Source organism: Ahaetulla prasina, chromosome 8 (assembly GCF_028640845.1).
Source record: "Ahaetulla prasina isolate Xishuangbanna chromosome 8, ASM2864084v1, whole genome shotgun sequence".
NCBI lineage: Eukaryota > Metazoa > Chordata > Lepidosauria > Squamata > Colubridae > Ahaetulla > Ahaetulla prasina.
Window position 1 is genome coordinate 24,728,588 of NC_080546.1, and position 13,976 is coordinate 24,742,563.

At 44.8% G+C, this 13,976-nt stretch overlaps 1 protein-coding gene across 6 annotated transcripts in view; it reads right to left on the reverse strand.

Moving 5' to 3' along the window:
* The window catches only part of EMCN (endomucin), a 63,369-nt gene extending 62,622 nt beyond the window's left edge, over positions 1–747 (reverse strand). For 4 of the 6 annotated variants that reach the window (XR_009156289.1, XM_058192890.1, XM_058192893.1 and 1 more), the window contains exon 1: positions 519–746. Coding sequence is in view for 5 of the 6 variants with exons in the window: in XM_058192890.1 (XP_058048873.1) it covers positions 519–585 (67 nt within the window). In the remaining variant the exon portion in view is untranslated. Of the gene's footprint in view, positions 1–518 lie in introns of all 6 variants that reach the window. The other 2 variants (XM_058192891.1, XM_058192889.1) reach the window with 2 other exon arrangements.
* Between the last annotated feature and the right edge of the window lie 13,229 nt (positions 748–13,976).

Sequence of the window (13,976 nt, forward strand, 5' to 3'; positions counted from 1 at the left end):
GTTGTAAAAGGGAGTTTAAAAGGAGTTTATGATTTTTTATCACAGGTGGGAAATTCTTCTAAAAATCATTTTGGATGCCTGTATGACAATACAAATTTTAATTAATTCAAGGCACCTGGGATGATGTTACCGCAGCCACACCAGAAGCAATCGGGTGGTTAGCTTCCTTAGATATCAAACAATAACATTTATTTAAACTAAATTTATATATCTGTGATTGCAAGACCTCTATAGCTGCCATATGCTAAATAAATTATAATAATTTGTTATCCTCAGTTACAAGGCGCCAGTCCTCTAGACAAGTTTACTGATAAGGTACAAGAGAGACAGATCTTTTTACTTTTTAGTTTTAGAAAGAAGCATGTGGGTTTTTTTCCCATAGTAGAGGCACGGTTTCTGAGACCCAAACAAATATGACTGCAATCCGGTGACAAAATGGCAGCATAACAGGCTGCCCCTTCACTAGCTCCGCTGCTCTGAGAAAGCTGAAAGGGGGGCAAAGAAACCTGGGGCCTTACCCTCTTCACAGAAGAAGCCAGACAGAGCCAGGGAAAGGAGGACAGTGCTCCACAGCTTCCCAGCCATCCTTCAGGGTACTCCAGGCCTCTCTTTCCAAAGGCAGCAGCAGCAGCAGGAGGACCAAAGCTCTCTCACCCAACCTGGTTGTAATTAGCTGGTGGGAAAGGTTTGTAGCAGAGAGAAAGAGGGAGTAAGGCCAGCTGTGGAGAGCCACTGCCCATCCTGCTTATTTGGGGGACCTTGATAAAGAACAGGAGGAAATACGACAGCCTCCCTCCGGGAATTCAGCATGGAGGAGATTTATTGTTTCAGCCCGTTCACAGGAACTCCTTCTTCTTTGGCAGGCGTCAGTGTTTTTGTTACTCCATTATTTTGTTCTTTAGCTGCAGAGGTCAGGAAAGGTTGCTTAAAGGAACGGATCTCCCTCTAGAAGAGGTCACTTTGATAACGTTGAAAATGTAATTTAAAAAGGCATTCAAACACACCCACACTTAATGATGGCCATACTCAAAGCAGAACGAATGCTACTATTACTATAAGAAAACGCACTCTCCAAACTTTTAAAAGAATGTTTGGTGAGCAGTTTCAATTAGGGAAAGGCTGGTATTGTGCAATTTGGGCTACCATCTTTTTCAATTCTACCTTAAGGCATGCCGTTTCCAAGAATGATTGAAGCTGGAGTCTACCATTAAGGCAGAATGAGTCAGTTTCCTCAGACAGCATACCTTGGGAAAAATGGATGCCTATGCTTCCTAAATTAACAGTGGGATAAACTGCTTGCTTTGCACATTGAAGATTAAATTTCCATGTCTGCCAACTTCTGTATCTAGAATATTTGGGAGTAGAAGAGAGAAGGCTTTTTATACATTGCCTCAGACTATGGGATCTCTTAGTCTGAGTTGTGACATTCTGTCCTGTTTTTCAGCTGAATGTCCTCCATATTGATAAACTTCAGTTTCAGCTGAGTTCAGGGTTGAAATGCTCCCGGTTCGGACAGGACCAGCCAATACGATTGGTGGTGGGTGGTTCGGAGAACCAGTAGCAAAAATCCCTCCCCCACCACCCATGCCCACCCAATGCCCAGTCGCCCGCTTCACTTATTCTATTCTATTTTAAATTGAGGCATTTTGTGAGAAACTGTCAGACAAAGGCCCCTACAATGAGCTTCACATTGTATTCCAGACTAATTAAAAGGGAAACAATGAAGCAATTTCCTCAACATGTTGCTGTTGTTGTTTTTTAAATGGAAATATTGATTATATTTTTTTACTGGAAGCAAAATATAAGCCATATGTAAGGCTTCATTTTCCAAAAGAATGCAAACTCAACTTCTTGTAGCACTAATTACATCTAAATCCAAATTTTTTGTTAGGTAAAATCAACAATGAAAATGAGAGAAGCTGAAGTTGGATAGGAACAAGAAATCATTCAGTATCTGCCAAAAGATATGTTTCAGCCTTTATAATATTGAAATAATTTATGTAGCAATATTGTAGCATCTGCAGCATCCTAAAATTATTATTAGTATGATAACCAAGGACAGTTAATATCACGTGCCATTGGGTATATCAAAGGTGATATGATCAAGGCTATTTTTATAGATGAAAGCAATTATTTAATAGGAAGCAAAAACACATATAATTATCATTGGACAAAGAATAGGTAACCAAGTGCTGTTAAGTTCGGGAAGTAATGAGGCTGGAGACCAGGGTAGTGACAACAGCTCTTTAATATAGGGTGAACCCAGCAGCGTGGCTGGGGAAAAACCTCTCCTTATATACAGTTCAACGGCTTCAACCAATCAACAACGTGCTTGTTTCCCTTAAATATTTAAAGATACATAACACTCCTCCCTCCCAGAAAACACTTTACCTCTATTTACATATTATTTACATGTTATTTTTCAACGTAGTCACGCAAATAACCTGGGCGTCTCCTGATTCTTTCGGACCTGCGCGGTTCAGTCCTGGGAGTGGGTTGAGCTGGTCGGAGGGCTGTTTGCTCCTCCCAGCTCTTTCTCTAGGCCATCCGGCCCTGGATTACTGCAGACTCTTTTCTTGGCCATCCGGCCTTGGATTACTGCAGAGTCGTCCCTGCTGTTTCCAGGGAACCTGATGGCGTCGCTGGACCTCCGGGACTCAGCTAAGTCTTGCGCCTCTCCCGGGTTAAGGTCAGCTGTGGGTTCAACTAATGTGCGGTCAGGGTCTGTCTCATTTAGCTCGGATTGTTCGGCTATTCGGTTTCGTATTTGATCGATGTGTCGCCTCCATACTCGGTTGTCTTAACTCAACCAAGTATGACTTTGGACCAGTTGCTTTTATGATTGGCCCTGCTAACCAACTTGGGCCGTCCCCATAGTTGCGGGCCCACACTCGGTCGCCTATGCCCATTTCTCTAGTTTTTTCCAGTTCCCCCTTGTAACCCTCTGGTGTGTAATGGGGACTTAACCTGTCGAGTGGGCACCGGAGCTTCCGACCCATCAGTAATTCGGCTGGGCTTCTGCCTGTAGCCGTGCTGGGAGTTCTATGCTGAACGGCCAGAAAGAAATCTATCTTGGTTTGCCAGTCGCCTGGCTTGAGTCTGGCCAATGCCTCTTTAGCGCTCCGGACGGAACGCTCTGCAAGGCCATTCGACGCAGGGTGGAAAGGCGCAGAGAGGGCATGTCGGAGGCCCTCCGCTGCCAAGTATTCCTCGAACTGGGGGGCCGTGAATTGCGGGCCGTTATCGGATACCAGCGTGTCGGGCAAACCGTGGGTGGCAAATAGGTGCCGCAGGGCTGCGATTACTGCCTCGGCTGTCATGGATCTCATGAGAATGATCTCCAACCATTTAGAGAAAGCGTCGACTACCACTAGGAAGGTTTGGCCGTGGAACGGGCCAGCAAAATCAATGTGGATTCTCGACCAGGGCCCTTGGGGTTTTCCCATTCCCTGACTGGGGCCGTTGGGGTAGTGGTCTGGACTCTTGGCAGGCCTGGCATTTCCCTACCCTCTCAGCAATTTCTGAGTCCATTAAGGGCCACCACATAGCTTCTCGCTAGCCCTTCATCCTTACGATCCCTGGGTGACCCTCGTGGAGGTCCAATACCTTTCCTCAATTTCTCCGGGATCACCACTCGATCACCCCATAGCAGGCACCCCTTGAGCCGAGAGTTCCCCCGTTTTTACAAATTCCTTAAAAGCGCTCGCCCGGCGCAGCGGCCACCCTCTTGTACCCAACCAAGTACAGTTCTTAAGGTAATGTCGGTATGATGCCCGAGCCACCTCCTTAGATGTGACTGGGCCAGAGTCCAGAGAGTCAATTAATAGGATGGGCGTCCCGGGTGGGGTCTTCGATCGCCCCTGGTAGTGGGCATCTGCTTAATCGTCCGCATGCCCCAAGTCTTTTCCTGGTCGATGCTGCAGCTTGTAGGAGTAGGCGGCCAAAAGATAGTCCATCGGGTCAATCGTGGCGAAAGTGCCACAGGCGTTGGGCGGTCGCCAGCCAGTATCCCTAGCAGTGGTCTATGGTCAGTCACAATTTCGAAGTTTCTGCCAAACACGTATTCATGAAACTTCTTTACCCCTGACACTATAGCTAGGGCTTCCCTATCCAACTGGCTATAGTTCCTCTCGGCTGGGGACATCGTTCTGGAATAGAAGGCTATTGGGGCTTCTGTGCCATTTGGGAGCCTGTGGCTGAGCACAGCCCCACCCGTAAGGGAGGCATCGCAAACCAGAACCAATGGCAATGAGCTATGATACTGGATTAGCAGGCTATCACTCGAGAGTAGGTTTTTACTGCTTGAAAGCCCTAGCTTCCGACTTTCCCCAAGACCAAACAGTATTCTTTCCCAGAACTTATGCAGCGGCTCAGCAACGGTTGCCTTATTTTTAAAAGACCGCGTAAAATTCACTAGACCCAGGAATGCCTGTAGCTCTGTTTTGTTTTTGGGCGCTGGAGCCTTTCTGATTGCCTTGACCTTGCTCTCAGTGGGGTGAATTCCTTCTTGTCTATTCTGTAGCCCAAGAATTCTGGATTCTACCCCTATTTGGCATTTGTTCACTTTAACCTTTAGTCCGGCTGACGGAAAATGCCCAGAACTTTTCTCAACGCTCCCCAATTCCTCTAAATTTTCTGCTGACACCAATACATCATCAAAATAGGAACTACCCGGGAGCCCTTGCAGAAGTCGCTCCATTAAGTTTTGGAACAGACCTGGTGCCACACTCACCCCAAACTGTAACGGGTGCACTTGAAAGCCCTCTGTGAGTCACAATCGTTTGAGCTTCTGCTGTGTTGGCGTCTACGGGCAGTTGTTGATAGGCTTGAGCCAAATCTAATTTGCAAAACTTGCCCTTGCCCCAAAGAGTGCAGCAAGTGTTGCACCACAGGAACTGGGTAAGCGCTTTTTGCAAGGCTTTGTTTAACGTTGCCTTGTAATCAGCGCAGATTCTAATTGACCCATCTGGTTTTACTGGGGTGACGATTGGCGTCTCCCATTTAGCATGGTCTACTGGTACCAATATCCCTGCCTTATTAACTTGTCTATCTCCTATCAATCTTGGGCTTCAGGCAAAAGGTACCCTCCTTGCCTTTAACCTAATAGGGGCTACCTGGGGTCTAAGTTGAAGGAAATAGGGGTCCCCTTGTACTTGCCCAGGCAGTCCTTGAACACATCTTCGAATTCACTCATGAGTGCATCTTTAAGGTTAACGTCACTTCTGTAGATGCCAGTCACTCCCATGCCCAATGCGGAACCAGTCTAGTCCCAACAAACTGGCAGGGTCCTTCGACGATCGTGATGGGCAGGGTCTTCTTGTGTGGTCCGTACTCGACTCGGACGGAGGTGGTCCCTCGAACAGGGATGCGATTCCCTTGGTAGTCGTGGACTCGTGGCCGTTGTGTTTGCAGGTGGCGCTTGCGACTGATGGCAAAGCTTTCGCAAAAGTGTCCCAGGACATGATTGTGATCGCTGACCCGGTGTCTACTTCTAGTCGGCACGGCACTCCTTCTATTTTGGGTTTGGTGAAGATTTTCTTCTCCACCTTGGTTTCGGCGCGGCCTATGATTACAGTCGTGCGATTCAAGTTCGCGCCTTTCTTGTTTGAGCCAATCACGGGTCGCCTTGCCGATCCCGTGCTCTGATTGGTCGGTTTGAATTTTCGGCGGGAAGGTTGAGGTGCTCGACAGACTTGAGCCAGGTGCCCCTTCTTCTCGCACCGCCGACATGTAGCGTCCTTAAATTTGCAATGTTGGCGCTGGTGTTGCCCTCCGCAACTTCCGCAGTCCTCTCTGTCGTCTTTGTCCCGTCTCTCGGTACGACAAACCCCTTCCTCATCCTCACCGTCTGAATCGGTCTGGGCCTCTTTATGTACGTCGTGTACAGGGGTTGGTCTCGTGTTCGCCTTCGGTGCGAGCGGCTTTTGCAGAGTCTCCGCCGCTTGGGTAGACATCTCATGGGCTCTGGCTTCGTCCAGAGCGTTTGCCAGCGTTAGGTTGCTCTTTGATAGCAGCCGCCTTCGCAAACGGATGTCTCTGACCCCACGGATGAGTTGCTCTAGCAGCGCCTCGTCCAAGTCTCGGTACCCACAGTCCTTGGAGGCTTTCCGCAGGGCGGCCATGTAGTCGCTGAGGGATTCGCCCTCTAGCTGTCTGCGCTCACCAAATTCAAAACGCCGCACGTATTTGGACGGCGTTGGCGCGAAATGGTTTTTAAGCAGGGTTTGCAGAGTTTGCCACGATACCGATTGTACCGGCGTTGGCTCTGCCAGGGCTTCCGCAATGTCGATGACCTCGGGACCGCAGTGGCTCAAGAAATAAGCCCTTTTGCGGTTGTCTGGAACTCCTTGCAGTTCGTTTGCTTCTAGGAAGCTTTCGAAACGGGTCATGTACGTTCCCCATTTCTCTCTGGCTGGGTCAAACGGTGCGGGCGGAGTGTAGCTGGCCATCTCCGCGTTTTCTGCCCGGGGTTGCTGGGTTCGGTTCTATCGTGCTTCAGCTCGGTTCTGGTGCTCCTTAGCCTCGAGATCCCACCTTCGTCGCCAGTGTTAAGTTCGGGAAGTAATGAGGCTGGAGACCAGGGTAGTGACAACAGCTCTTTAATATAGGGTGAACCCAGCAGCGTGGCTGGGGAAAAACCTCTCCTTATATACAGTTCAACCGGCGGCTTCAACCAATCAGCAACGTGCTTGTTTCCCGCCCAAATATTTAAAGGTACAAAACATCAATACATAACAAGTGCCTTCCAGATATTTTGGACTACCGTTTTTTTCGGACTATAAGAAACACTATTTTGTCTCCCAAAAGGGAGTGAAAATGTCTGTGCATTTTATAGACCGAATATTGCCAAAGCCCACCCACTTGCCGGCTGTTTTTTGGGCTTTTTTGGGCCTGTTTTCGGGGCTTTTTTCAGCCCATTTTTGAGGCTTTTTTCGGCCTGTTTTTGAGGCTTTTGTTGGCCCATTTTTTTTGAAAAAAAACAGGCCAAAAAAATCTTGAAAATGGGCAGAAAAAAGGCTGGAAAAGGCCCAGAAAAAAGCCCAAAAATGGGGCGTGTGGAGGCCAAAAACTAATTTTTGTTGTTTTCCTCTTCTAAATTTAGGTGCGTCTTAAAGTCAGGTGCGTCTTATAATCTGAAATATATTTCATAAATTCTGACTATTACCCATGCTAACTAAGTCTAGAAGACTTTGAGATATCGGCTTCTACCCTTACTTCAGTTGGGAGAGGAAAGGAAGGAATGAAGCTGATAACTGATAATTACACACATAAGAATTTATTCAAATCATGGATTATGGCTGAATTATTTTTATTCCTCAAACTGTAATGTCAGCCCTTCTGGAGAGCCTTCTGAGGTGGAAAACTTGAGTAAGCTTTGTGCAGTTATTAATACTGAGTCAATGAACAGTGCCCCTTTAAGCTGCTTCTGTCTTATACTCATGTGGATGTGATTCTAGAGTCATCTAAGGAACTCCTGTCTGGATTAAGACACCTAGCAACAGCTCACAAGGTAGTAAATCAATAGAGCAAAGTAATCACATGTTCCCTTTGGAGCTTCCCATCTTTCTTCTTCTGGACAGCAGGAAGAGGACAGCAGGACAGCAACTGACAATTGCTTTTATTCATGTGGTGGATTTAGGGGTGTGCATAAGAGCACCAGGGATGCGGTGGCTTAGTGGCTAAGATGCTGAGCTTGTCAATCAAAAGGTCGGCAGTTCAGCTGTTCGAATCCCTAGTGCCGCGTAACGGGGTGAGCTCCCATTACTTGTGACATTACTTGTGCAGTTCGAAAGCACGTAAAAAATGCAAGTAGAAAAAATAGGGACCACCTTTGGTGGGAAGGTAACAGCGTTCCGTGCGCCTTTGGCATTGAATCATGCCGGCCACATGATCATGGAGACGTCTTTGGACAGCGCTGGCTCTTCGGCTTTGAAACGGAAATGAGCACCGCCCCCTAGAGTTGGGAACGACTAGCACATATGTGCGTGGGGAACCTTTACCTTTATAAGAGCACCAGCATGTCTACCATCCCTGTCCTAATGTTCCTTTAATTGTATTCATTTTGTGTATTCAATTCATGCTTATTCTTATATATATTATTTAATATGTATTCAACAAAATAAATAAATAAATAAATAAAATTTTACCAGATACACAGATCCATATACTTAAAAGTCTCTCTCATCTCTTTCTATGTGTGTGTGTGTGTGTCAAAGCACACAGGTCCAGCACACACCTTTAAAATACGAATGTATTTCATGATGCCCTGTTGGTCTCTGGTCTCTTCTAGAACTGTCTTTATCAGGAATGCTATGATAGCACAATGCAGGGATGTCAAACTCGCGGCCCACAGGCCGGATGCGTCACTTGCTGGCCACCTGCACCCCCGGTTTAGCAAAGGGGGAAAAAGTCACGATACGTCACATGTACCGTGGGGAGAGAAAAACAGAGGGAGGCAGAGAGAGAAGGAGGAGAAAAGAGAGAGAGAGAAATAGAGAGATAGAGAGGAAGGAAAAGAGAGACAGGGAAAGAGAAATGATATTACAAAAAGTTTTTCTTTTTTGCTAAACGTAATGTTTCAAAAGCACAAAAAGTCACCCCAAAGGAGTCTTTGAGGGCTGAATGCCGAGAGGCACGGATATCCTCTCCCTTCTGCATTCCCACCCCATGCTGAAGCAAACCAAATGGGCCGGGGTCTCCCCACTAAGAGGCCCCACTGAGCCCGCTTGCAAACTCCACCGAGTTTGGGTCCAAATGTTCAGGTCATGCGTCCCTCCCGGCCAGTGTCAGTGCTGCAGCGATGGTGGGGAAGGTGCACACCTTGCCTGTTCTAGTCTTGCTGGCCAGAGGTGGGGCTCCACACCACCGCCTCCCAGCCAGAGCACCACATTTGTTTGCTTTTTGGTTGCCTCTGAGGAGGGAGTTGCGCTCAGGCTGCTTGGGCCCCGCTGCGGGGGGGGGGAGGGAGAAGGAAGGGGGGAATCTCCATGACAGGATCCAGGTTGGAATTGCCTTATTTTGTGTGGATCTCTAATGCTAGGCTTTGCCTGCCATCCTCCATTCTGTTGTGTCTCGCCCACTTTCACCGCAGCCGGGGCCTTCTTATCTGCTTCCAAACACTGAGGAATGTCCTAGTATGCCTCCCGGCCCCAGCCCTGGCTCCATGCCCAGACAGGCTGAGGAGGAAGAAGTACCTCCAGTCCCCAGCTCTGGCTCCATGCCCAGGCAAACGAAGCAACTAGACCCCTCCCCCTCCCCCACAGCATGTGAGCTTGAGGAAGGTCAATTACCAACAGCTGCAGACTGGAGTGACCCTTGCTTCAGAAGAATTGATAGGGGGCGGCGACAGAAGGAAGGGAGGGGCAGGCCTGGATAAGTGCTGAGTCATGGAGCCACACCCCATGGCCTATAAAGGATATAAAGGATCTGCTTTCTGGCATTCTCTGAGTCAGGCAAAGTCTAACATATCTTGCTGAAGTCACTTTCTGGTCTCCTGCCTGCCTTGAGAACTTTGCTAGGACTTTGGCAGAGCTGCAGAGGCATGCCTGATTCGGATTTCCCTGACCCGGTCGTCAGCAGAGGAGTGGGACACGACACATTCTCCCTCCACAGCCCAAGTGGTTGGATTCACACTACACGTGAAGCTGGACAGGAGAGCACAGATAGATAGATATATGAGATATAGATAGATAGATAGATAGATAGATAGATATAGAGATAGATAGATATAGAGATATATAGATATAGATATATAGATATAGATATAGATATATAGATAGATGAGACACGGAGAGAAAGATAAAGAGATGGAGGGAGGGAAGAGAGAGAGAAACAGAGGCAGAGAGAGAAAGAAAGGGAGGGAGGGAAAGAGAGAAAGACAGAGAGAGAGAGAGAGAGAGAAAAAGAGAGAGGGGGAGAAAGAGAGAGAAAAAGAGACAGGGCGGGAAAGAAAGAGGGAGGGAAAGAGAGAGAAAGGGGGAGGGAAAGAAAGAGGGGAAAAGAGAACGAAAGACAGAGGGAGGAAGAGAGAGAAGAAGAGAGAGAGGGCAGGAAAAAGAGCGGAAGGGAAAGAGAGAGAGGAAGGGAAAGAGAGAAAAAGAGACTGGATAGGGAGAGGGAGAGGGAGGGAAAGAGAGAGAAAGAGAGGCGGGAAGTGGAGGATGGAAAGAGAGAAATGATATTACACAAGTTTTTTTTTTTATTGTTACTAAACATAATATTTTAAAAACAGGAAAAAAATGAAGGTGCATAAAAGTGCATTTATCACATGTTTCTTAGAACAATTAGCTGAACTCTGCATTGTTTATCATTATTTTAGGTAGTAAAACCTCATTATTCAGGTTAAATTGCCGTGTTGGCACTTTGTGATAAATAAGTGGGGTTTGGGTTGCGGTTTGGGCAATTGGTCTCTAAAAGGTTCACCACCACTGCACTAGAACAATGATGAAATGGTGCACTGCTGGACTTGCTTTTAAAAATCCGAGGGGAAAAAAAAATCTAGCTCAGAGAAAGAAAAATGACATTTTTTAAAAAAACAGAAACCTGTGTTTAAGCAGCAATCTTTTTATCTACAAGCCAAGTTAGCTGTAGAAGTCATTAGAAACCATGGTAACAGCTGACTCATTTGCAGAAGAATTCCTGCCTCTGTGAAGTAGCTAAAGAACTGTTGGAGTTAGCTTGTAGCAAAGTAAAATACAGGAGCAAAAATGGACAGGAGAGCTCAAGCAACATAAGGGAAAAAGAAAAACCACAGCCAAAAATATGTCTGGAGGTCATATTTGATGCAGGGGTGAATACAGAGTGATGATGAACGTTGCTGCCCTTCAACAATGGTTGAACATTCTAGTGAAGTCAACTGGAAAGTATGATTAAATCCAGCGAAATGAAAAGGAACTAGTAAAAGTGAAAGAAAAATTAATGAATGTTTGCAGATCCACAAATACTATGAGAGCAGATAGATGAAGATGGGTCAAAGATATGTTCTGCTTACCTTGAGATCTAATAAATTTTAGCTATGAGAGAAATTTTATAAACTTCTTGAAGGTAATTTCAGTTTGTTATGAGATTTAATATCCGAGACTAATGGTGTGTTTTTCTTTGCTTGAACCAAAATGTAACCTGCTATTTATTGCAGATGATTGGCCTAAGCCAGGGGTCTCCAACCTTGGTCCCTTTAAGACTTGTGGACTTCAACTCCCAAAGTTCCTCAGTGAGCTTTGCCAGCTGAGGGACTCTGGGAGTTGAAATCCACAAGTCTTAAAGGGACCAAGGTTGGAGACCCCAGGCCTAAGCTTGTGGTTCTATGGTATCTTATTAATCCATTCTTCAAAAGTGTCTCTGCTGCTGATGTTTTGGTTTTCCAGGGTGTATCGGTCCTGCATGTTTATTAAATTGAGTGTAGACTTCTATATTAGGGAGTAGAACTTACCAGGAACTTACCAGGAAATGTGGCTAGAGTGCCAAAAATGTCTAGGTCAAGTTTCTGTCATAGAATAATGACTGATTAGTATCTTAAAAGGAATTACAATTTCCTCATAGTTGCTATTGCTAATTGTGCATGTCAGTTCACATTTTCCTTTATTTTAAATGACATTCCAAATTTAGATAATGTTTTGCATTGGCTTTCTAGCCCTAAAGTTTTGCATCACCAAATCAGTTTCGTGTTTAACTTGCCAATTTCTTTATCCAAGAAAATAATAATAATGTTAATTCTTATCCTTTGTATCCTTGATATTTTATAGTTGGGCAGCCGTCTTGGCTGAAATGAACTTGGGTATTTTGTGATTCAGTGTCTTTGAGAAATCACTCCTTGTTTTAACATTCTGTGTGAATGAAGCAATCTTGTTTCCATGTAACACACTTACTTGAACCCTGGAAATATATTGTGTGAACTCAATCAACTCAACTCGGGATAGCTCAGGCAGTAGAGAAGCCTGTTATTAGAATTACTGCAGGTTCGAGCCCGGCCCAAGGTTGACTCAGCCTTCCACCCTTTATAAGGTAGGTAAAATGAGGACCCAGATTGTTGGGGGGGGCAATAAGTTGACTTTGTAAAAAAAATATACAAATAGAATGAGACTATTACCTTATACATTGTAAGCCGCCCTGAGTCTTCGGAGAAGGGCGGGGTATAAATGTAAAACAAAAAACAAAAAAACCCTCAACCAACGGGAAGCAATGTGCAAAATCTTACTTTCTGGTAGCATCACAAACCCTTAAAATTTCTGGAACTATTGAATACTTTCCATAAATACAGGTTTTTGTATCAGGTTTTTTTTGTTTTTGTTCCTTTTGTTTTTTGTTGTTTATTTCAGATTCTTTAAATTCTTTAAATTTAAATTCTCTAAATTCTTAAGTTTATGATTACATTTTTATTTTGTTTAGAATTGAAGGCAGAATCACCCAGTGTTTTCAAACTTGTCTATGGTAGTTGTAGAATGTTCTTTCTGCACCAACTTGGAAAGTTCAAACTGCCCAAGGAGCTGCTGATACAGTTCTACAGAGGAATTATTGAGTCGGTCATCTGCATCTCTATAACTGTCTGATTTGGTTCTGCAACCTAACAAGACAGACATACTTCAGAGGATAATTAAAACTGCAGAAAAAATAACAGAATAGAATAGAATAGAATAGAATTTTATTGGCCAAGTGTGATTGGACACACAAGGAATTTGTCTTGGTGCATATGCTCTCAGTGTACATAAAAGAAAAGATACATTCATCAAGGTACAACATTTACAACACAATTAATGGTCAATATATCAATATAAATCATAAGGATTGCCAGCAACAAGTTATAGTCATACAGTCATAAGTGGAAAGAGATTGGTGATGGGAACTATGAAACGATTAATAGTAGTGCAGATTCAGTAAATAGTCTGACAGTGTTGAGGGAATTATTTGTTTAGCAGAGTGATGGCCTTCGGGAAAAAACTGTTCTTGTGTCTAGTTGTTCTGGTGTGCAGTGCTCTATAGCATCATTTTGAGGTAGGAATTGAAACAATTTATGTCCAGGATGCGAGGGATCTGCAAATATTTTCACGGCCCTCTTCTTGATTCGTGCAGTATACAGGTCCTCAATGGAAGGCAGGTTGGTAGCAATTATTTTTTCTGTAGTTCTAATTATTCTCTGAAGTCTGTGTTTTTCTTGTGACAGACTCAATAATTCCTCTGTAGAATTGGATCAGCAGCTCCTTGGGCAGTTTGAGCTTACTGAGTTGGCGCAGAAAGAACATTCTTTGTTGTCCTTTTTTAATGATGTTTTTGATGTTAGCTGTCCATTTGAGATCTTGCGATATGATAGAACCCAGTAATTTGAAGGTTTCTACTGTTGATACTGTGTTGTCTAGTATTGTGAGAGGTGGCAGTATGGAAAGGTTTCTCCTAAAGTCTACCACCATTTCTATGGTCTTGAGTGTGTTCAGTTCCAGATTGTTTTGGTTGCACCACAAGGCTAGTCGTTCAACCTCTCGTCTATATGCGGATTCGTCATTGTCTCGAATGAGACCAATCACTGTTGTGTCATCTGCTACCAACCTGCCTTCCATTGAGGACCTGTATACTGCATGAGTCAAAAAGAATGCTGTGAAAATATTTACAGACCCCTCGCATCCTGGACATAAATTGTTTCAATTCCTACCTCAAAATGATGCTATAGAGCACTGCACACGAGAACAACTAGACACAAGAACAGTTTTTCCCCGAAGGCCATTACTCTGCTAAACAAATAATTCCCTCAACACTGTCAAACTATTACCAAATCTGGGCTACTATTAATCTTCTCATCATTCCCATCATCCATCTCCTTCCACTTGCGACTGTATGACTATAACTTTGTTGCTTGTATCCTTACGATTTATATTGATATTGATTGTTCCCTGATTGCTTATTTGTACCCTATCACTATCATTAAGTGTTGTACCTTAGAATTCTTGATGAACGTATCTTTTCTTTTATATACACTGAGAGCATATGCA